The 23,040-nt window shown below is 42.3% G+C and overlaps 1 protein-coding gene across 4 annotated transcripts in view; it reads left to right on the top strand.

Moving 5' to 3' along the window:
- Positions 1-5,717: 5,717 nt before the first annotated feature.
- The window catches only part of CD247 (CD247 molecule), an 82,968-nt gene continuing 65,645 nt past the window's right edge, over positions 5,718-23,040 (top strand). The window contains exon 1 of one of the 4 annotated variants that reach the window (XM_039521125.1): positions 5,718-5,891. In XM_039521125.1, the coding sequence (XP_039377059.1) occupies positions 5,834-5,891 (58 nt within the window). In that variant the 5' untranslated portion in view covers positions 5,718-5,833. The remainder of the gene's footprint in view (positions 5,892-23,040) is intronic. The other 3 variants (XM_039521116.1, XM_039521130.1, XM_039521139.1) reach the window with 3 other exon arrangements.

Here is a 23,040-nt window from a genome sequence, read left to right as displayed (position 1 = left end):
GTCCCTCCCCGGGGCGGCCTCTGCTCGGCTGACGCCCCGGTCCAGGCTCATGGGTTCTCCTTCTGCAGGAGCTGACGGTCTGCATCCTTCTCCCCCAGTGGCCAGCCCAGACTGAGCAGACCTACAGGCTTTTATACCGGTCTGCCAGTTGGCGCATGCCCAGCAGAGCTTCCTGGGCGTGGCTTCCTCTGCTAGCAAAGAAGGGTTAACCCCTGCTGTACCAGTGCGGGGCTGTCCCGCCCCGTCACAGCCGGGCAGAACCCAGGTAGAGTGGGTTGGAGAGGTGGGGCCACAGTCTGGACACCGTGGCCCCTTCTGAGTGTGGGCCCACAGCCATGGACCCACTGGTGCCAGGGTAAACCTGGTACTGATCCCAGTGCTGAACCCCAAAGCCTGAGCCCTACTGCCCCCTGGGAATGTGGGGAACTCACTGGGTGCCTGCTCCTCCAGGGTCGTGCCCCAGATGTCTCCAAAGGGGGGCAGGGCCCAACCCCTGCTGGCGGCCCCAGCAACCAACACCAAGGCAGGGCATCCAGGAACAACAGGGAGGGGACGGGGCCGCTACTTTGCCCCTTCTACCCCAGCCCAGGAGGCTATGGCCCCAGAAAAGTCCCTGTTGGTCACATGTGGCCACGGGTGGCCGCATTTGAGAAACGCTGCGTTAGGACTCCTTGATTCCATTTGTGGTTCTGCCACTGACTTGCTTTGTGACCTTACCCTCTCTGTCACATGTTATGTCTGTAAAATGTAGATAATACCTGCCTCACAGACCTCTTGTGAGAATAATGCTTGTAAAGCAGCTCAACATCTTTAACGGAAAGATTTTTTTAAAAGTCAGACTAATAGGACCTGTTCTGACTACTCTACCACAAAAACAAGGTAAGCTGACAAAGCCCAATAGAGGAGTGTATGAGTGTGGGTCTTTGCCCATGGACCCTATTAAAGATCACTTCATCCAAGGCTACTGTGTAACTACTTGTAGGCCAAAATGCAGCCTTTGTTTAGACAAGAAATAGACAATGCTATTAAAACTTCAGTGGCAATTTTAGTATGCAATATGGTTTATGCCTCTTGGCATTTAGTCAAGACCAAGTTACATAATCAACTATTGATTGGGGCTTTGATTTTTTTTAAAAACATTTTTAAAAAACCCACACCCATTTTAATGTTTTGCCCCCACAACTAAATATGTGGAAAAGTTCCTAAAAGAAAAGGTGAGAGAAACAAGGAAGAGAACCTGAAATATAGAAATGTTTCAGGGATCACAGTAGTCTCAAGGTGTTCACCATGCCTATACAATAAGTCAAACTAATACATAATAGTGAGGTTTGTATAAACGTGAGAATAAAGTACTGAAGTTGGTTGAAATCAACACTTTGGGAGTGTGTGCTTTGAAAAGAAGTTCTGGAGTTTTCCTACATACAGTCCGAGGTACTGTAAACCTGTGAAACTTGTGACAGCAAAATAGGTTATATCAGAAATCAACGTGGAATTAACAGGTCAAATTATTAATGACCAGTGGATTGCTTATTTCTCTTTCTGTAGGTTAATGCGATTTGCCTACTTCTTACATTCTCTCATAATCAATTAGGGTCTCCAGAGAATTGTGGTCTGAACAAGTTGTTGCTGGTGTAAGAACCAGCTGCTGCTTTTCAATGTCAGGCATCTTGAAAGTGACACTATCATGCTTGTTCAACAGGCTGAGAACTGGTGCATGTTCATAGGTGCCCCACATTAAAGTTCTTCTAATGTCTTAGATATATTTCTAACACGTTAATCAGGCTGAACATTTAAAAACAAAGAGGAACAGATGACTGCAAGTCACAAGAAACTAAGCAGCGAATGAGAGTTTTCTGGTATAATACACAGACGCCTGTTTATTTCCCATAGGATGTACACTCACGGACATGTTTATCTCATGTTACACAGGTGTCTGTTTTCTTCTTTCTACAGTAGCCTGTCACTTTAGATGTGGCAAGGCTTCTGTTTACACTCTGCAGCTGCAAGGGATACTGGAAGCTGAGTGGGAGGCCTTAGGAAAGCAATATTTTCACTCCCAGAGGGGAGCAGCTGTAGGAAGACAAACTCCTCTTCACTGTCTGTTGGGAGCATCTGAAGCAAGAGCAGGAGCCAGGAATTCTTCCTTATACTTCTCTATACAGAGTATTGGCAAATGTGCAGAGGGGGAGGGGCTAATCCCCTTGGAATGCAACCATTAATACTTGTTGTGCAATCGTTACTGCATTTCAAGGGGATTAGCACATAGAGGCAATTATAGCAGAGTGAAGCTTCACTATAAGTTCCAATGCACTAAAATGCAGTGGAGCAATAGAGGACTGACTGCCTCTGGACTGGGGGTTCTCAGGGCAAATTTTTTGGTGGCCTCAGAGTACGGCCACCAACTCTTACTGGTGGTCGCTCTCACACTTTTTCCTAAAACACTTACCGGTAATTAGCATTAGGAAAAACAAATAAATATGCACATATACATGTCCAAATCATTGTAATTTATTTATTGCTAGCTAGTAAGTCTGCTGTGAAAAATGATATTAACAAACATACAAGTATCACTTTTCACAGCAGACTTACTCAGCCCTGCCAAGCCTGGGGACAAATTAAGCCCTGGATGGGGGGCTGGGGGAGGCATCGGGGGACTAGAGCCTGAATCCCCGCTGGCAGAACCAGGGGCTTGTTGCAGTGCAGCCAAAGACTGGGACTGGAATCCAAAGCCCCGCGGTCAGAGCCTGCCCCCCTGCTACCCCAAGGCTGAACCCCAAAGCCTGAGCCCCACCGCCCCGGGAAGGTGGGGAACTCACTGGTGCCTGCTCTTCCAGCATTGTGCCCCAGGTGTCTCCAAAGGAGGGCAGGGCCCAACCCCTGCTGGCAGCCCCAGCAACCAACACCAAGGCAGGGCATCCAGGAGTAACAGGGACAGGGAGGGGCTGTTACTTTGCCCCCCCTCTTCCCCAGCCCAGGAGGCTGTTGCCACAAGAAAAGTCCCTGGTGGCCGCATTTGAGAAACGCTGCTCTAGACTACATTTTGTCAATGTAAGTCAGTAGCTTGCATACCATAAACAGTGATATGCAGACTTCTCTTTTCTTTGCAGTGTCTTGTGCATGAATGGCAGGTCCAGCTGTGGGCTACATCCTGCTCACCATACAGAACTACTACTGTCTATTTGGTATCCATTATCTTTGTGTGAGCATCTCCAAAAATGATTGTAAGAGCTTGGTGTTGAATTAGTTTCTGGGGACTACAATACTACCATTTATTGCTGAAAATAGGCCAGGCTCTACAGACATTGTCTTTCTCCAACGTCTTCCAGATCCTCCAACAGGTGACAGAGGTATTACGTTTGTCTGAAAGTACTAACTGTAGCAGGTAGGATCAGGAGAATCAGATCTGCTGATAACAGATCTGCCCTTAATCCCAGCAGTCTGTATTGATGATTACAGGTAGGGTCTCTGTGGTAGCAGTGCATGAGCCAGAGGGCAGTGTGTCATTATTTTTATCCTCAGCTTGACTGTGGTGCAGGTTCATTTTTAGTTTTCATTTATTTCCTGTTTAAACTCCAAACCCTGCTGGTTCTTTATACCTCAAGCAAGCACACCCAGCAAGAATGAAAACAGGCTGCCTTTGGGGATGGATTAGCCCCCTGTATCAGAGAAGCTTGTGCTAGGCCTGCCTATGGCCAGAGAGAGAGATTGGCACATTGACACAGCATCTGGTGAATGTATGCTTTGTGTACTCTAGGAAATTTACCAATCATAGGCAACAGGTGTCAGAAACAGGTGCAGCTTAACAATGCTGAGCACAGTTGAAATGGAAGTGTGCAGTATACCAAACTGTTCAGTACATTTCCAGAAACCATGGTTAAACCCATCTCCCTCTGCCAGTAATGGGTAATTTCCCCAATAGACATGGTGCTAGACATATACTCAAGATAGCTAAAAGCTTCTCTTAACCCTTCAGAGAAGGTCTGCTGTCTCCACTGTGAACTTGACTCGCTATAAAGTTGCAAGATTTGACAACATTGCATTGATGAGCGTTTTGTCCAGTTTTGTTATAAATATTCCAAGCAATGGAGTTCCGCACCACTTCCCGGTGGAGACTGTGCCATAAGTTAACAGATCTCCGTTACAAAGGGTTTTTTTGGTATTCAGACTAAATTTCCCCTTTCTTAATTTCATCTCATAATTCTTAGTTACCTCCTTTGTACCAGCCTAAATAATTCTGCTCCTTTTATAGGCCCGTTGCTGCTCAAGTCAATGGTAAAACTCAATTTCATTGGGTAATATTCAGGGAGATATGTGCTCTGACCACCCCCTTAATGCTGTTTCTTCTGTCCCTTTAAAAATTCTGGCAAGCTAATTTCTCCATCTACATACTGGGCATAATAATGCTTAGCTGCTGCATCAGGCATGCTTGTGAGGCTAATTGAATTCTTTGAGCTCCTCAAGGAAAAACACCGTGGAATGGCTCAGTATTATTAACACTGTGAGCTGACAACAGCTAGCCAACTGACTAAGAAAAGAGCCCTGGAGAATGAAATCTGCCAAGTTACTGTTCACTTGAAATAACTCTTCTGTTACTGCCTATATCGTTTGTTAAATTGGAACTGGGCTACTAAAAGGCGCCTTAGTAGTCTCCTATTTGAGTCTTTTATTTTGAATTGTATATTAAGTGCTGGTTGAAGGTGTTAGATTGAAAGCCCCAAGGAGTCCTATTAATTCCCAGAGCATAACAGTTCAGGTAGAAGCAGGGCAAACATCCCCCTGCTGCACCCTGCTAGTGTGTCTCAATATCGTCATGGAGGGACCACTTCTAGGGATGAGAGGGTTGTTCAGTCTCCTGGCCCACTCAGGCCTTTAGTGAGAGGAGATGTGGAGTATGTAGCTCGGACACTACAATGCCATTTGTTTTAAAAGGTACTACACCTTTAAATTTTCTAAGAACTCTCCCTCTGTGCAGAGGTCAACAGCCATTTTATTCTGAGTTGTGGCAGCCTGTCCAGGGGGCACAGACAGAGTCTCGCCTACAGGCTGCAGCAACTCTGAGAACAAAATGGCAGCTGAACTCTGAGAGAGGCAGTTCTTAGCTATGTAAAGGAAGGGGTGGCACCTTTAAAACAAAAGGCATTGCAGTTTCCCAGCTACCTACACCCAACAGGGGCCTATTAGTTCCAAATTTGATGGTGCTTTCCTGTCATGTGGACACTTGTCTATAAAAAACAAAATTGAGACCAGCTCCTTTCACACAGGCCACCGAGTAGCCGAAAGAGGATAAAAACTTGTGGTCCCTAGTGGCCGGTTCTGGATTTAAATCAGTGACCCAAGCTGAAGAGCTCCACCAATCACCGGAGCCATGTAGTTGTCCGAGGATGACTGTGTTATGCCCCGAGTTGTATTTTCACCTCGGTTTCTGATTTACTATACATTGGACATACAGTTATATTCCATCTCTTTTGAACTGTGAATGAATATCGTACCATGCGTACTTCATAGGCTTCTTATAGAAGTTCAGCTGCTGCTGATTTAGAATTTCTGAGGCTCCATCAGAAAAACTAAAAAAAGAGGAAAAAAGAAAACCCCAAACATCAATACCAAGAATATGAAACCAAACCTCTAAAGCTTCCTGGTTGTGAAGCAAAAGAAGGAGCGTGTGTTTCAGCCACACTGCCGGCAGGTGGACTCTGAAAGATCTTATAGACCTCGCACTTCCTGTGGAGGCAGCCAGAAGAACAAAGCCAGTGGAGGTGCCTTTTCTCCTCACCATCCCACTATCTGTTAACTCGCGGCCTCCAGCCCCCCAGTGCAATCCGGGGGGAGCAAGATGAAGTGGAAGGGGATTGTTATCTCTGCTGTCCTGCAGGCACAGCTCCCAATTACAGGTAAGGCAGGCTTTTCATATGACAAGGAACTATTTTAAAACCCTTTTGAGGTGGGGACGGAACACAACGTTTCTGCCAGCTCCCCGCCCTTCTGGTAGCAGGAGGGCATCTGCGTGTGAACCTCTAGCATGTCTGTCCTCCTAATTATGACTAGTTATGCACTAGTTCAGAACCGGCAGCTGCAGAACTTGCTGAAAATGAAGTCTTTGCTATAAAGAAATCCTTTGGAAGGTGGGGAGGGGCGAACGAGGCAGCAGCTACCTACCATTGATGAGGCCTGCCTTTGTTGTGTCAGAGTAAAAGATATGACAGTGGAATAACATCTTGTAATTAAATGGGGTTTCTAACCCTCCCCGCAACAGTTCTCTGTTTGGGATTTAAAAAATGAAAAGTCGATATGCTGAGTGCGACCACCTTCAATATGCTGCCCAAGAGATATCTTTAATTTAGCTGGATAGAGTTTGGGCTGCACTGATCCTTGAGTGGCACGTTCAGTGCTTGGTTTCCAATAAATGTCACACCCTAGCAGCTCAGAAGCTGCTGTTGAGGGATTAGAGGAAGGGTAAAAAGGCTATGATTCCCCCCATCTTTTTCTATACCTGCACACTTGCTTTCAGGTAATTAAAATGAATAAAGTTTCCGTATCTTATGTGTTTATTTGGTTGGTGTTTATAAACCGACCCCACTCAAGCAGACAATGGAGTGGGTTTAACATGCAAACATCCATGATTTAAGTTAATTTGGGGGAAGATGGGCATACATTTTAATAATCTATAAAATCAAGGAAAACTAGATCAATTTAATTTGCATCTAGAGAAAGGGCAGGAAAAGGCCTGAATTTGTGTAAGTCAGCAAACATGAAAGACAGCGAGGCCACCTTCGAGTGTATGCAGAAAATCCATATGAAGAGTTTCATCCATGTTTTCTCTAGTTAATGTACACAACCAATGCACCATAAACAGCACTTTTATATCAAGTGTTTTGGGGACCTCAATAAACTTTCAGATAAACAAAGTTTTTGATGATTAGGAAAATGACCCAAAGCATTCACTGATGCTGTGCGACATAATCATGTTCCAGTTAACCTGTGTACCATACATTTCAACAGGATTTTAAACTAGATTTGCATTATCCACAGTAAGTACTCACAGCTACATTTATGTTAATATATAACGAGTACATGTCCTTTGGGATATTAATGAGTTTCTACATACATTGAGCTGTGTGTGCACATGCACAAGTATAAGATGTGTACCAAAAGTAGGAAAAGCATTTCTTTCTGTCCTCTTAGAATATTTTCAAAATGCATAAAGGCCTAGGATGTCTGAAGAAAAGGTGATTATACTTATAGGCACGTAAAGATTTAGAAACTACTTAAGGTCAGCATTTGTTTCTCTGATCCTTCTTCTTTCCTTCTTTTATAAAACATCAGTATCTAGCATGCTACAGGCTCTTGCTCTTATTTGTTCTTTTTCAGCAGAAAGGCCGTACTGAAAAAAAATACAGCAATCCAATCAAATCTGCTAATTACTAAAGTATCAACTTTATTATGGTCTCTCTGTTCACACACCTTGGGGGATAACCACGCTCACAGGAAGAGACTATTTAGCTACGACACACCCTGGACCAAATTTTGCCCTACGTACAATTCCCGTTAATTTAAATGGAGATGGTTGTGTATGTATCTGAGGGCAGAATTTTTGGCTGGGTATTTGCAATATTATGAAGACCTTTTTACATTTTGGAATGAATGTAGAGTAAGAGGATGATAGTGAGAGTCCATGGAATTATTCAAATAGTAGATAGGCGCACTAACAAAGATGTGAGCTCTTCACTATTAATTTAGTCTAAACATATTGCCAGGCAGATGACTTTTTGGGGTTACGACTAAGAACCCTGAATCCGGCACCTTCCATTATTTGGAATAAATAGGAGCCCTCTTAAAACAAAGTATATTTTTATTTTTCACAGAACATGTTTGCTCTAAGCAAACCATCACTAAATGGAATTGCAGATGGCACTTTACAATGCAGTCATACTATGGCGCTCAGGTTTTCAGTCTACTTCGCAATAGGAGTCTGCTTGTTTTGTAGTTAGTCCAGCAAAAGGTGCTGCCCCCAGGAATGGTAGCTGAAGAGCAACCATGCATTTTCCTTTTGCTTTCAACAGTGTTGAGCCAAATATATCAAGCACCAGAAACATTTTTTTAGAGTAATTCTAGCTATGGACCAAAGCCGCAAAATTCTGATGTAGCCATCAACCCCAGCCCATAAAATTGAGGATGTTCTGATTTTAGGTTTGACCAATAAAGCAAGAGGAGCTGCTGGAGAAATTCAGATCCATGTTTGGATTTTGGAATGCTTCCCCTTTTCAAAGTTCAGCAGGATTGGATCTGGAGGTCTGGTTCAGGCCCTCCTATAAATATTTCACAAGAAGGAGTTTATAAAAGAAAATAAATATGTTCTGAGTCTCTGAACAGAGTGATTTTGTTTATCACGCTGTTCTCTGCTGCTTTGGGAAATTCTGTTAAAAGACATTTCTTCTGTCTGTACTGCAAGAACCCCCCCAAAACAAAAACAAACAAACCAAAAAAACAGGAAAAACCAAAAGCCCCGCAACAGGGGCGGCTCTAGCCATTTCGCCGCCCCAAGCAGGGCGGCACGCTGCGGGGGGCGCTCTGCTGGTCGCCGGTCCCGCGGCTCCGCTGGACCTCCTGCAGGCGTGCCTGCGGATGCTCCACCGGAGCCGCGGGACCAGCGGACCCTCCGCAGGCACGTCTGCGGGAGGTCCACCGGAGCTGCCTGCCGCCCTCCCGGCGACTGGCAGAGCGCCCCCCGCGGCATGCTGCCCCAAGCATGCGCTTGGCGTGCTGGGGCCTGGAGCCGCTCCTGCCCTGCAATATGCTGCAGTGGTTTGTGTTAACCACTGCAGTTTCCAATAGTAATATGGCAGTGTTTGGGGCAATACTACCTTTTTTTCCCCGTGAGGGTGATCAGCTTAATATGAGAGCCATATAAAGACGTGCAACAGGATCCTAAAAGAAGGTTTCTCTCAAATTCTCCTCAAAATCTCCTGTTGAAGTGAACCCAGCACTGGATTATTTGGCTGTAGTGAAGCTAGAACATGTCCACCCTGGAGAGACATCACTCACACAGTTCAGTCAATCAGTATTTAGCTGCCCTATGCAACTGCTTCTTCTTACCCACAGGGTAGCGTGCAACTCAGGAGCGATTTACTAATCACCATATGGGTAACAGGAAAAAATGGGCAGCGTTGTGTTTTAAGGGTTCATTTCTTGGTTAATTCGTTCCTTCCTTAAAATAAGTTGTTTAGAAGATTACACTTTAAAAAACAGAAAAAAAAAATCTTGTTTACAAATACATCCTGGATACTTCAACCAAATATAAAGACAGAACATTTTTAGGTGCCACTCTCCATACTGTCTACACCGTCCTTGCTGTATTCTTGGCACTAACGCAAAAATCTACCAGGGACTTAATTTAATAATCGTGCTTCTTTCTACTCACAATGATTCATTAATAAATACTCAGAAATGGGACATTTGCGCATCAGACAAAATGTAGGCAAATATAGCCTCTCTTTCTGACGGGCTGTTTATTATGCTCCTACAGTGCTAAATTCAGTTTCTTTAGTGATCGTTATATGTTATATAGTAAGCATTCTCTATTAAAACAATACCATGTTAAATTCTTAATGAGTGAGGTAACAGGTTAATGATTCACTCCATCTGATTCCTGTATGCAAGAGGGAGTGTATTTAAAATGGAAGGAGCCATTTGAAAATATATTTATACATTTCCAGTACAAGTCTATCCTTGTTATACCATTGTACTATGTGGATAAATTGAAGAAATTGGGTAGCTTGCTAATAATGGATACAAATTCATACAACATGTAATTTAAATACCCGTTCTTTGTGGAATCAATGCACATTGTTAAATTATGATTTTGAAATACAAAATATCAAACAACAAAAAGTTTTAAATCTCAAAAAATAACACCTCCCCCCCCCAAAAAACCTCCATTTAAATTCTAATTAACTCCATGTTTACACCGGTAAGAATTTTAAAATCTTTACCACTATATAACTATAGCCAAGTATTATAAAAAGACAACACCCCCCGCCACCATCTAGAACTTTAAAATGTGTCCGTGAAGAAACAGATGGGGACCTATTAAATAATATATATGGTACATTTGCTCATTTAGGATGGCATGGGCAGGAGACACAGAATTTAAAAAAAAACTGAGAAAATATCAGGCCTGCTAAAAGCATCTGCTCTGTCTGTGTTTGTGTATGTTGAAAAGATTTCAGTGTCATATGTATATAACTTGGATCAAAACTTACATTAAAGTGTTGTTACTCCTTTTATTTTATTGCTAAGAAAATGTCTATACTTACTGAATCTTGGAGAAGTTGGGTTTTACAGCCTTTCTTTGATGTGTAATAATGTGCTACCTGATATTTGGAGATTAGCTCTGACTGTAGATCTGTTGGTAACTAAATTAATTTCTCTTCCTTTAAAAAAGTATGTGCAATCTGTATCCTTTAGGAATGAGGTTTAGAATCAAATTTTTCAAAGAAGGGGTGAAAGCTATGCTATGTGAAATCCCACATTGCCATGCACAGGTGACTAGTATTCACATATACAAACCAGATAACTGTGCATGCATATGAGTAGTTGAGTTTGCAGTTCCTCAATTTGCACATGCAAATACTTGCTTGCCAAAAACTGGGAAGAAAATGGGTGCGTGAGTGTTTAGCTGTGTGCAACTGGTGTGTTAGCACTTGCGTGTGTACAAGGGGTATATGGAAGTGTTTGTGGATGCATCTTTTGCTCCCTCCTTTGACAATTTAGCCATTAAAAACAGAGAAGAAAGACCATACCTAGCCACGCTCTTTCCCCAACCCTTAAACACACACACACCTGTCAGTGCGTGTACAAGTCTGTTCAAGGACATGGAAGCTGAATTTTAATTTTAAATAATATATGCTTCAAATATTTAAAAAAACAAAATTGCTAGAAACAAACCATTGCAATTTGAATGCCCTCTCTGCTTTTTGTTTATGGTCATTCTTTATAAGATTGGGTTAGTCTACTGAATTGGAAATGACCACAGTCAACTTGGAGAGAAAAAGAATCCTAAACCAAAGGAAGAAAGACAAAATTAAAAAGATGGGACACGGCCACTTTCTGCACTATTGTTATTATGCTGCAACATGGCCGAAAGCAGGTTCCTGAGCCAGTTCAGATATTATTGTGTACAACATACAGCCTATGTATTATTTTGACATAATTACAGTGAAATAATAATTGCACATCTCCACCTGTCTCCTGATACTTTCTGAAGAAAATAGTACTGACTGATTTGTGAAATTTCTAAGTGAAGGCGAAGCCACCCAAATAACGATATGCTCTTTGGATGCACAAATATTACAGTATAAGAACTTAGAATTGAATAGAAGTGGTGGAGGAAGGAACTGTAATATTACCAAGCAAGTGATATAATACAAGGCACAGTAGAACAGAATGGGAGTGCATAGGGGGTAGCAGTGTTGCCAACTCTCATATTTTCTTCTCAAGTCTTGCAATATTTGGTGGTTTTCTTAAAGCCCCAACTCCTGGAATCATGGGATTAGGTGCAAATCTCAGCTTCCATTAAAAATAAAAGTTTTCAGCCCTCATGATTGCAATTCAAAGCTAGACAATGTGAACCAGAAAGGCTCAAAAAACAGAAAGCAAATTTCCTCCCTGAGTTTATTATTTTTTTAAACTCTCATGATGTTTTGGGGACCTGACCATGATTTTTGAACACTACGGGTTGGCAATATTGAAAATTCATTCTTTGACTGGAAAGCTATTGAACTTTTAGAGCCAGGGAACAGATAGTTTAGAGGGAGAGGGGATGCCGATAGCTTCTTCCAGTACAAATAAATCTCTGGAGCCTGTACATTAAGACACACAGTTCTTAAATGAGAGCTGGAAAATGGCTACTCTCAGTAACCTGCTCTGAGTTTTAGAAAGCCTACTCTGATGAGAGATTGACAAAGGATTTAGTACCAGGACAATGTCTTATGCCAACATTGCCACGGCAAAATCTGTTGCCAGTGTCTTCATTCTGTGTTTGCCCCCGAAACTGTGAATAGTGAAAACAAGCAGACAAAACCAAATTTATTTTAAAAAAACCAAAACCTGATGCTACGCTGGTCTACAAGGACTGGTCCCAGACACTACACTAATGGTATTTTAAGCTGTAGCGTTTTGGTAACGTCAGGGTAGAATATTGATTTTTTTTAAAGTGATTATACAACAAAACTGAGTGAATACTGCACACTTTTAAAAATGGATAGTCATTCAGATTTTGTAATGAATTTGCTCTAGCCATAAACGTGCCCCTTTTGTATTCACTTCTGATCAACATTAGAGTGATAGAGTTTTTTGTATAAATGCAGCAACCAAACTTTAAATCCACTTGGACAAACATTCATGTCACAATCCCACCAATGCTTGCCCACCAATCCAGTGATGGACCAGAAACAAATGTATTTAGCTTAGATGATAAATCCCAATTAAATGACACAGCTCGGCTATTGTGTACTGAAGACTGGCAGTAAGATATTTGCGATCAATCAATCCATACAGTTAAAATAATGTTCTTTAAAAAAGATTTGGGGAAACTCTCGTCTGCTACAAACATTCCACAGCAGAAAGCTACATTAATGAAGTATATGGTTCACTAAATTAGATGCACATTTTTTTCAGCATAGATTGGACCTTATTTTTAAAACTTCAGTCATATAATATTTCTTTTCCCCTTCTCCCATCTTTTGGGACAAATTTCTTAATGAGATGGATAACATTTCTGATCTGCATTCTGATTCACGTGGGTGGATCCCTATGCCTGTGTGGAGACCTGTTGAAATTGGCCTATGTGGATTGGACAGTAGGTTGGGAGCTTAAAGTCATGGTATTTGTACTGTGCATACACACATCTTGGAGAGAGGCATTTTTGCAGATAATCCTCAGAGGACTTTGCTATTGATTTTACGTGGAAGGTGCTCAGATAATATGGTGATAGGCAGCAACTCAAAACTATAAAATAGGTAGAGTTGGAGAGAGAGAAATTACTGTCATAGCAAAGATTTCCATTTTGGATTTTATTTTTGTTTTGATTAGTATTACCAACCATCAATCTAAAAATGTAGCTTTTGTGCGTCAATAAATGTATGCCATCATATCTAAGTCCACCTCTTTTCAGGGTTTTAAAATTTAGCTGTAAATAATTGTTGTGAGCGGCAACCTGCAGTATATGATTTCAACCCAGCAATCCAATGTATTTAGTCCTTTAAAAGATGTCATACAAACCATCCAGCTATTTTTGAGTATAATGGTCAAAACAAAATTAGGTTCTATGACTAGAGGGCTTTAGTCACCAATGTTATCAGGCTGGTATCTTTCACTAACACACATTTCACTGAAAATGCTTAAACAGTGATAATACTGCACAGCATAAAAATGGAATTTTTGTTTTATATTGATCTTTCAAAATCACCCATTTTGCATTCATTTTTATCACTGATCTTTTCCATGCATTGTACAGTAATTAAATACAAATCATATTTCCATACTAAATAACTCAGGCTATTTTTTTGTAAATATGAAATATGTGGCCTGAAACAAATCACTAACGGCCCTGATCCTGCAACTAGATCCATGTGGACAGACCCTTGCATCCATGTGGAATCCCAAAGGAGCTCTGTGCAAATACAAGGATTTGCCCTTGCACATCCCATTGCAGGATTGGGCCTTATACTCTCTTTGTGAGCCTCAGTTTGCCCATGTGTAAGATGTAGATAATACTGCTGACTTTATAAGGGAATTGTAAGGCTTGATTAATTAAAAAAGTGTGTGTGTGTGTGTGTGTGTGTGTGTGTACACATATATATAAAACATTTATTTAAGAGCTTCAGATGAAAGGTGCTATACAAGTGTAAAGTGTGTGTATGAATAATTTTTTTGTCTTTGATCTTTTTTTGGTGGCATCATTTCTTATTTAAATAGTTCCCAGGAGGTGTATAAATGGCTGCTAGTCTTTCAATCCACCTTTCTTCTGCATTTGATTTAATTTGTATCTAACTATTCAAATCTGTAAGTGTTTGTCCCCTGATATGGACCAAAATCATCTGTGCTGTACGTCCATTGACTTCGTGAGGTGCGCCTCAGGGATAAATTTGTCCGTATACTCTCCCCAGGTTCCAGGTCACATTCTCTCACCACTAGTAATGGACCTTTTCTGATCATTATGATTCCTGAACTCTGGATGTCCTTCTGAAATTTTTTTAAGCCTGGGTCCTGAGATTTGTGCACATTTTACTGGGGCTACTCACATGAATAAAGTTAAGCAGGCGCATAAATCCTTGCAGGAGCTGGGCAATGAAAGGTAGATTAAGCATTTTCATCACCTCTACTCTGATTTCCTTTCCCTGTGCAGGAGGGAGTGCACAACGCCCATATCAGTCATGATTTGGCTCATTTTTCTCTTAATTTTTTAAGTATGGAATTTTTAAATTTGATTTTTAAACAAACATACAGAGCTCAGCAGATAGGTGTTATTGTGAAAGTGACCCCTCAAAGTCCAGTGAAAACTGATAGTCTGGTAAAGTTTGATCTTTCACTGAAAGTTGAACATTGCACTCAAGGTCACTTTTGAAGTTGGTTTCTTAAAAGCAAAATTTTTTATTGGATATACCTGAAAAGAAAAGTCAGTTTTCACAAGCCAATTTGACTGTAACCACTTTTAAAAATAAACACAGACCTATGAGTATCACTAACCCTGCTTCAAATAAATGTCTGTTCTTGTGCTTCTCAGAGGGACAGAAAAACAGGTCTGAACTAAAAAAAAAACCAAAAACCCTCCACAGCTAATATAAGACCCGGCAAGAACAGATAACATTCAAAGGCTTCTTCGAGTAGGGCCTGATCCCATCGGGTCTTTAAAAGTTAGTGGGAAATCACTGAGAGTTTTGCCTGTATGTGAGCACAGCCGGATTGCATCAAACATAGTGGGCGGGGGGAAACCACCCATAATCCAGTGTAGCTTGACTTAGAGTGGGTAAGTGATAGTAGACTGTCATGGACAGCCACATAGCTTGGGCAGTTACCATTCTAGTATAATTATAACCCAGCACCAATTTTAGGCAGTGTGTACTTTAGCCAGATAAGGATTTGCTGCTCCAGAATGTAAATTCTCCCATTTCTCCCCTTGTAAGTCATGTACAGTTTCCTGGAAACACTGCTACCCAATTTAGCCCGTCTGTTTGAGGGATTGTGAGAGGGCTTGGAACAATTAATTTGTTTAAGACAACTGCTTCCTCAAGCAATTAGTAGCAGTGTCACAGGGTATGACCGGAAGTTCTGATGATGAATGCTTATAACTTTGAAAGTATTGCCAACTCCAACCATTCCAAAATCATGAGTCAGGCCCCAGAAATTCATGAAATTGGCTTTAAAGTTATGAAGTTTTAGAAATAAATAAATATGGGGTTCTTTATTTGCCCTCTGGTTTTGAGCCAGTAGGGTTCATTTAGGTCACATCTTCAAGCTTTTTTTCCTGTAATCATGAGAGCTAGAAACTTACTTAACTTTTTAATGAAAGCTGAGATTCTCACATAACCACTTGTCTCCAGGAGTTGTGGCTTTAATAACCCATCAAATATCACGGGACTCACAATAAAATCAAGAGAGTTGGCTACATTGCTTTGATCACCTGCTTTAGCATTTGAGGTGGCCGGAGCTTATGTGAAGTGGACAGAACTGGAATTCTCTGTTGCCAACCTGTTCATACAGCTAAATTAATCTCTTAGTTTGAATAACCTCAGCTGTTATTTTACTAACCTGCATTCAGACCCCACATTGCTAAAATGTATTTGTTGTTGCTGTGGTTCGGTATGTCTGCATTGGCTGAAGAACAGTAACAGATTTTCAGGCTTCACATGATTCTACTTTTATAAACTCTCTTAAAACAAGTGTCAGATGTAAACCTATCTTGCTGTAACATCTTTTCCAAGACGTTTTTATCTGATTTTATCTCTCTCAGCTGCGAAGAAGTAGCTGGCAGGTTTGCCCCCTTTCTCTCTTGTTGTTCTTTTTAGGTATTGAAGCCACAGGCCTGTTTGCTCAAAGTGATCACTTAGTAGTCTACATATTAGGTTTAAAATACCTATATTTGTTAGATCAGGAACTACAGGTTCAAACCCCAGCAGGATTAGTTTAGTTCTTCCAAAGTAGATTAATTGAGTACCATTGTAATGCCAACAGACCCCAGATGTTGGGGGGTGGGATCGAACCCTGGACTTCTAGAAATTAGTGCATGAGCCTCTACCACATGTGCTAAAAGTCAGCTGGCTGTTAGTGAATGCTGTAGAGCAGACTCATTTTATCTTTCTCTATGTGGTCTTGCTGCCGCTAGATGGGCCAGAACACCACACCCAGAATGCATGTGGGTTACATACTTCCGCTAGCTGAGGAAGCGTGTCCCGAGCTTTGGAGTCTTCCAGGTGAAATCCCGGACAAGCCCCCACTTGTAATGCCAACAGACCCCAGTTCTTGGCAAGCAGGATTGAACCTGGAACCTCAGTGCATAAGCCTCTACTGCATGAGCTAAAAGCCAATTGGCTGTTAGCTAAGGCCGTAGAGCAGACTTATTTTCTCTCTCTTTAAGTGCCACAAGATGGGACAGAACACCACACCCAGAAGGTGTGTGGGTTAAACCAGGCATTTTGCTGTTCTTTCAGACAAGAGGTACGACACCACAGTCTTGCCAGTTCTGTATGTCCTTTGGGTAAAGATAGCTTTTTGCCCCCCTTAGTGCCTTTGCCCCAGAATTTCTCTTTCCACTGATAGCTGCCCTGCACTTCAGAACTGACTGCATTTCATCAAGTCTGGATTGCCCAGCCAAGCCCTTGCATGTGGGAGGGTCTGGAATGGGCTATAGGATAGCTGCTGCTCTCTCCCACCTGCAGGACAACAGAAATATGAATATTGCTACCATGTGGTTAGCTGTTACTGACCCCTAATCTTGCCACTCCTGAAGCCATACTTGCTCATCCCTTGATCACCTAGGCCCAGTTCTCCAAATTACTGTGAGATGGGTGGGGAAAATGATGGAGAGGGATTGGGGGAAAGTGCTAGAGTTCAGGCCAGCTCTAGTCCCCAAGGGATACAGATGGCAGAGGGAGGTTGCACACACTCTGAAATTAGAACACTGCCTGAGGAGTGCTGTTGCAGGAGCAACAGAGCTGGGTGCCCACCTCTCTAATCTGGCAGTTTTGGGCAGCTGCAAGTCTCCTGATAAGAGTAATGGGCTTTTTTGGAGAAAATGGCCTGGGAGTCAAAAGCTTGGGATACAGTTCCTGGCTCTGCCATAGACTCTGTGCAACCAAGTCACGTAATCTATCTGTGCCTCAGTTCCCCCTGTGTAAAATGGGGATAATGCCTCCTTTCTCTCATACTTGTCTGCCTATTTAGACTGTAAGCTTTTTGCAGCTGTCTCTCACACTTTGTACAGTGCCCAGCATAAGGGGGCCCTAATCTCAGTTGCGGTTTCAAGGCAGTAGTGTAATACAAGTAGCAATGGGGCCTGCTGCCTTTTCCCATTTTAAATGCAACACAAGGAATTCCTCCAGGCTCATCAGCAGGCAGGATTAGGGGAAAAGCCACAGATCAGGTCCCCAGAAAGGGAGTTTCCTCCAAGCTACCATGCCCATATGTAAAGTGCTTAACCCTTATTTAGGGCTTTCCAGCCATACAAAGGAAAGGAAATATCATTTCATCTTCCCATATTGGAAGGGTGGGGAAGGCAAATTGAGGTAAAGACTTACCCAAAGTCACTAGAAGAACTAGGAATAAAACCTATGTCTTCTAATTCCCAGGCCTATGCCTAGTGATCAAACTACATTACCTCCTATATATAGATAGTTCCAAATTCTAATACTTGTGCTACTACTTGTGTTGATGATGCAGGCTAGGCAACATCCTCTGTGAATAGCAGAGATTCTGCTTCCATGGGGGCTATAAAAGCAGAGTCCTATTAAACTGTCTGTCTTCTCCCCCCACCCCTTCTGTGTGTGGTGGATAAGGCAAGCAGTTTTAGTGAGTGTGAGTGGATATGAGGTGCAGGTGTGTCATTGGATAAGCATGGGCAGCTGTGTGGCATGTCAGTAAACAGGAATTAAGAGGTTAAGGGGGCACAATGCAAGGGGGGGAGAAAGAAAAGTTGGTTTAGAGTATTGTAGAAAGAAGGAATGATCACAATGATATGGAAAAGTAGAAGGAAGAGAAAAGATGAAAAAACATAGGGGAAAGATGGAGCAAATAGAACTTGTAGGAAGAAAACAATAATTTTACTGTAGCTGAAAAGCTAGTCTGAGGGGGAAATAATTCCAGCATCTATCATAAAAGGAAAGGAAAAGAACTCGGGGGCAGAGGAAGAAAGAAGAACAAATCCAAGAAAGGAAACCTAGTAAGTTAAAGTGGTTTTTTTTTTTAAATATATAGTGAACTAGGTACTCTAATATTACAATGAAATGTAAGTAAATAATACTAATTTGTACACTCCTCTTAGACAGAGAATTAAAAGTGTATAGGGGCTCCAATGAACTGTTTTCTCGGGAAAGCCCAAATCTTTTCTCCACTTACCCTCCCAAAAAATAAAATAGTGCTGCTCTAAAGATATTCCCTGAGCTGCTTGTAACAATGGCTGGGATGGACTGCCTGTATCTTCTAGTCTGACCCTAGTGGTGGAAGAAGTGATTCCTCCTCCCCCATATAGATTACTTGTAAACTCCTTTGGGATTAAAGGCATTATCTAAAAGTAAGAAACTATTTGCTATGCCATTCCTCATTATAATTTGCATACCACTAACAACTTGATTTATAGCAATTTATATACGGCAATTTATAGCTAGATATGAAGACTGGGTCTCTGCTTTTATGAGTTTATAACCTAAATAGCTCTAAATATAGTTCAAATGTTGGAGATGCTTACCATTGAGTGATGAATGTGACACTGGTGAAAGGGTTTATTTGAAAATGCTTCTAAGTGGATAGAAACAGTATTCTCTCACAACAGGGTGTGATCAGTCAATGGGAGTTTGTTGTGCAGTTGTAATGCTTTTAACTTAATTTCCTTCTGGAGATCTTGGATGGGTGAAGTTCCCATGGATCTAGAATTCTCCCTTTCAGCCTGCTCCTGCAGTTTCACCTACGTTCAAATTATTTAATGTCCTTTTCCTAAGGAAACTCAGTTGTGTGTTTTCTAATATGCTGCCACATTCTTAATTATTCTGCCTCCACTGAAATGCTGACTATTCTTTAAAGGGCCTTGTGATGCTTTCAATTCTGTCTAGCTAGAAAATTAATCTTGAAATACTGGAAATTATTGCATATGAATGGAGAGATTTCAATTTTGAATATTCCTCTTTGTGAACGCTTCTCAAGATTAAATATTGGGGTCTACTGTTGTCTCATAAATCTGGTATCTCTCTCAGCCGAGAGCAGAAAATCTTTAAGATTCTTATTGTCTCCATGGCTGCACAAAGTAACTCTGGCTTTATTGCAAGCAGTGTGGCTCAATGGCTAAAGCAGGGGACTGGGAATTGGCACACCTGGGTTTTGTTCCTCGTTCTGTCATTGACTTGTTGTGATCTTGAGTAAATCATGGGAATGTGTTTGGGTGTTTCTGCTAGGATAGTGTCCAGGCTAGGCTCCCTTTAGGATCAAGGTGCTCTACAAAAATAAAGGAAGACACAGTATTTGCCCGAAGAATTTACACTGTATTAGTAATTTATTCACCTGTAAGTAGGTATAAATATTTGCTTCACAAGGGTATCTAGAGGATTGATTGATTAATTCTGTAAAGTATTGTTGAGACCACTGATGAAATATGCTATGTAAGTGGGACAGTAGAAACAGCACAAGTGTGCAATTTGCTGCCATAGTCTTACTGCTTATAAAGTAACCTTCTCTGCACTGGGGAAATGGACACATTTCCCCCCCCACCCCACCCCGCTCCCCAAAAAAAAATCCACCACACCAGGTTGAACTGAACTGTTGGGATATGTGTAAAAATAAATAATTGGTATAGAAACAGCCTTAATCTCTATAAGATGGACATAATTTACCTACTGTGCAGTGAGGCTATGAGGATTAATTAATATTTGTAGAGCACTTTGAGCCCATCAAAGCACGGTGCTATAGAAGTACAAAATATGCATTATTTATGCGGAACTCTCTGTTTACCCAGGGAACACTTTACCTCATGGAATGCAGCAAGCCTGGACTGCCACTGTCTAAATGTTTGTACCGGACCTAGCCCACTGGGGCCCAACCTGGTTGGCCTCTAAGTGCTAGGGCGATAGAAATGGTGATAATATTAATGGTCTTGTGCAGCTAGTCTTGCTGCCCTCTGCTCCTGCAAAATCACCCACACGGTGGTGTGATGATTATAATGGCTGTATTTCTTATTTGGGCTAGTTAGAGCATATGGATTATTTGAATTGTTGAACCTTTTTATAGATGTTGCTATGTCAGTAGATGCAGAAATTCATATCTCTCCTTTATCACCCAGTTCTCTCTTTCTCCCCCCCTCCTCCCTCATGGTAGCATGTTCCCTTTCACCCAGAAAAATAGCTTCTGACTGCTGGGGGCCTGCCCCATGCATTAACTATTTACTAGGCATGAAGACGCCAACTTCAGCTGGGAATTGACTGCAGCTCATTTGCTACATGTGTAACCTCTGCTGCCTCAGGCACAGAGCAGCTCAGACTTGAACTCTGGTGTCCTTGGCTTCTCAGAAACAAGGCATCCTTAGGGGAGCTACACAGCTGCCAAGCTTTTGTTCAGAATGTTTATGACTTATACAGGGTAATATCTGTATTGTAATTTAGCCAGGTTCCATACACTGGGTCTCTCACACTGAGGGGATAATGGAAAGTGCTCAAAGAGGTGTCTGGTGTTGACCGAAAGCTACTTGGGATTTTCTTCCAAGGATATTTTTCTGCCTGCTGGCCTTGAGGGCTAGATCTGAGAAGGAGGAGAAAACTGAAATATTCTGGAGGAGAATCCCACAGGCAAGTAATAATTTGGATGGAATTTGCATACAACTAATCAAAATGCTAGCTTTCCAACAGCTGTATATTTTGAGATACCTACTCAGTTTGCATATATGTAAAGAAACATGTATATCTGGGAGGTATCGAACATTCAAGCATGCACATGCAAAGGTACACGTGTGATATAAAACAGTACATACGTACATGTACTTGCACACGTGTAAACACATGCACATCTAGGGGCATATATGCAAACATGCACCGATAGCTACTGCATGTGTGTGTAAGCACATGTACTGATGTAGATCTATGTAAATGCTTTATTAAACTCATGCCTGCAAATACACAGGTGAACACATAAGTATATTGAGTACGTCTATGCAGCAGCAAGGAGCATGGTAAAAATAACAGTGTGGCTGCTGCAGCAGGGGTGGCGGCTTGGGCTAGCTGGCCTAGCACAAACCTGCCCAACTTCCTGCGTATGTACTTGGGCAGTTAACCTGAGCCGACACCCTTACCACCATGGCTATGCTGCTATTTTAGCAGGCTAGCTTGAGCAGAGCTAGCATGTCTGTCCATGAATGTTGGGAATCACCCCCCGGCTGCTGTGTAGACAGAAACTTAGAAGCAAATCCTCCTCTGTTCCCCACGGTCAATTTTTCATATTTTTTCCCCCCTAGGAACATAAGTGCTTTTTAGCAGGTGTTGTATAGTACCATACACTACTTCACTAAGTATGTACATGTAATATCTGCTAGCACCTTGCCATCACATCTCTCACGTCTGCCCTAATGTGAGAAAACATTGGCAGGGGGAGAGCAATTGCCTCCCAGCTGGTGCCCAGAGGAGCGGAGCAACAGTTCACTGTTAGCTCTGTTCACCTTGCTCAGAGGCTATTGCTACTGCTGCTTCTTTCTCTATTCCTCCTCCAGGCCCCCGCACGCCAAGCGCGTGCTTGGGGCGGCAGGCTGCGGGGGGCACTCTGCCGGTCGCCAGGAGGGCGGCAGGCGGCTCCAGTGGACCTCCCGCAGGTGTCCCTGCGGAGGGTCTGCTGGTCCCGCGGCTCCGGTGGAGCATCCGCAGGCACACCTGTGGGAGATCCACTGGAGCTGCAGGACTGGCGACCGGCAGTGCTTGGGGCGGAGAAATGGCTAGAGCCGCCCCTGTCCTCCTCTGCCTCCCTTCCCTTGCACGTCTTGTCTCAGTTGTGTCCCCTCAGACACTGCTGCTCTATATTAGCCCTCCCACTAATGGGGGTGTGAGGTGATATAAACATCACCACCAATCCTCTGCATGGAAGAGGCATGTAGCAGCAGAATCCTCTGCCCATCTTCTGCAAGCCTAAGAAATGATATAATGATTTTTGTATTAATCAAAAGGAGACTATTTGGAAGTCAGGAAATCCAGGGGTGCGAATCAGCAAACAACCTAAATCTTTCCCTGACCACCCTACACTTACATCCCTGAATTGTCCTGAAACCCACGCAGTCTACCTTTTCTGTATTTTCAACGTCACCTGCTCCCTATTGTTCCACCCCACCCTTTACAGATTGATGTGGCCACCATCCACCCAGTACACATGCCGCCTCCAATTCTCGCTCCACTTTAACCAGCTACAGCTTCTCACCTCTTATTCTCCGTACACACATCAAAGACCTGTCCATTCCCAACCCACCTTCTCACTATAATAAAGAAACCAACAACACTTACCCTCTCCGACAGTCTGCTAACATCTCTTCTATCCACCCACCCATGTATAGAAACGTCCCTATGCTTATCCATCTTTTCAAAGACCCAGCTACCCACATAAATATGTTTACTTTAACCTTGTCAACTTTACAAGTAGTAGCCACAGACCCCCAAATGTTAGGCTAACTAGCATTTTACTTTATCTGGTCCACATATGGAACAGAGTTGACTTGTGCATACATCTTTATTGTAAAGAATTTTAAAGATTTGGAAATTTGTTGAAATACTTAGATGTGTATTTACATTATACAAATGATTTGCTGGTCTG

This window comes from Mauremys reevesii, linkage group 1 (assembly GCF_016161935.1).
Source record: "Mauremys reevesii isolate NIE-2019 linkage group 1, ASM1616193v1, whole genome shotgun sequence".
NCBI classification, from domain to species: domain Eukaryota; kingdom Metazoa; phylum Chordata; order Testudines; family Geoemydidae; genus Mauremys; species Mauremys reevesii.
This window is presented reverse-complemented; position numbering and strand designations above follow the sequence as displayed.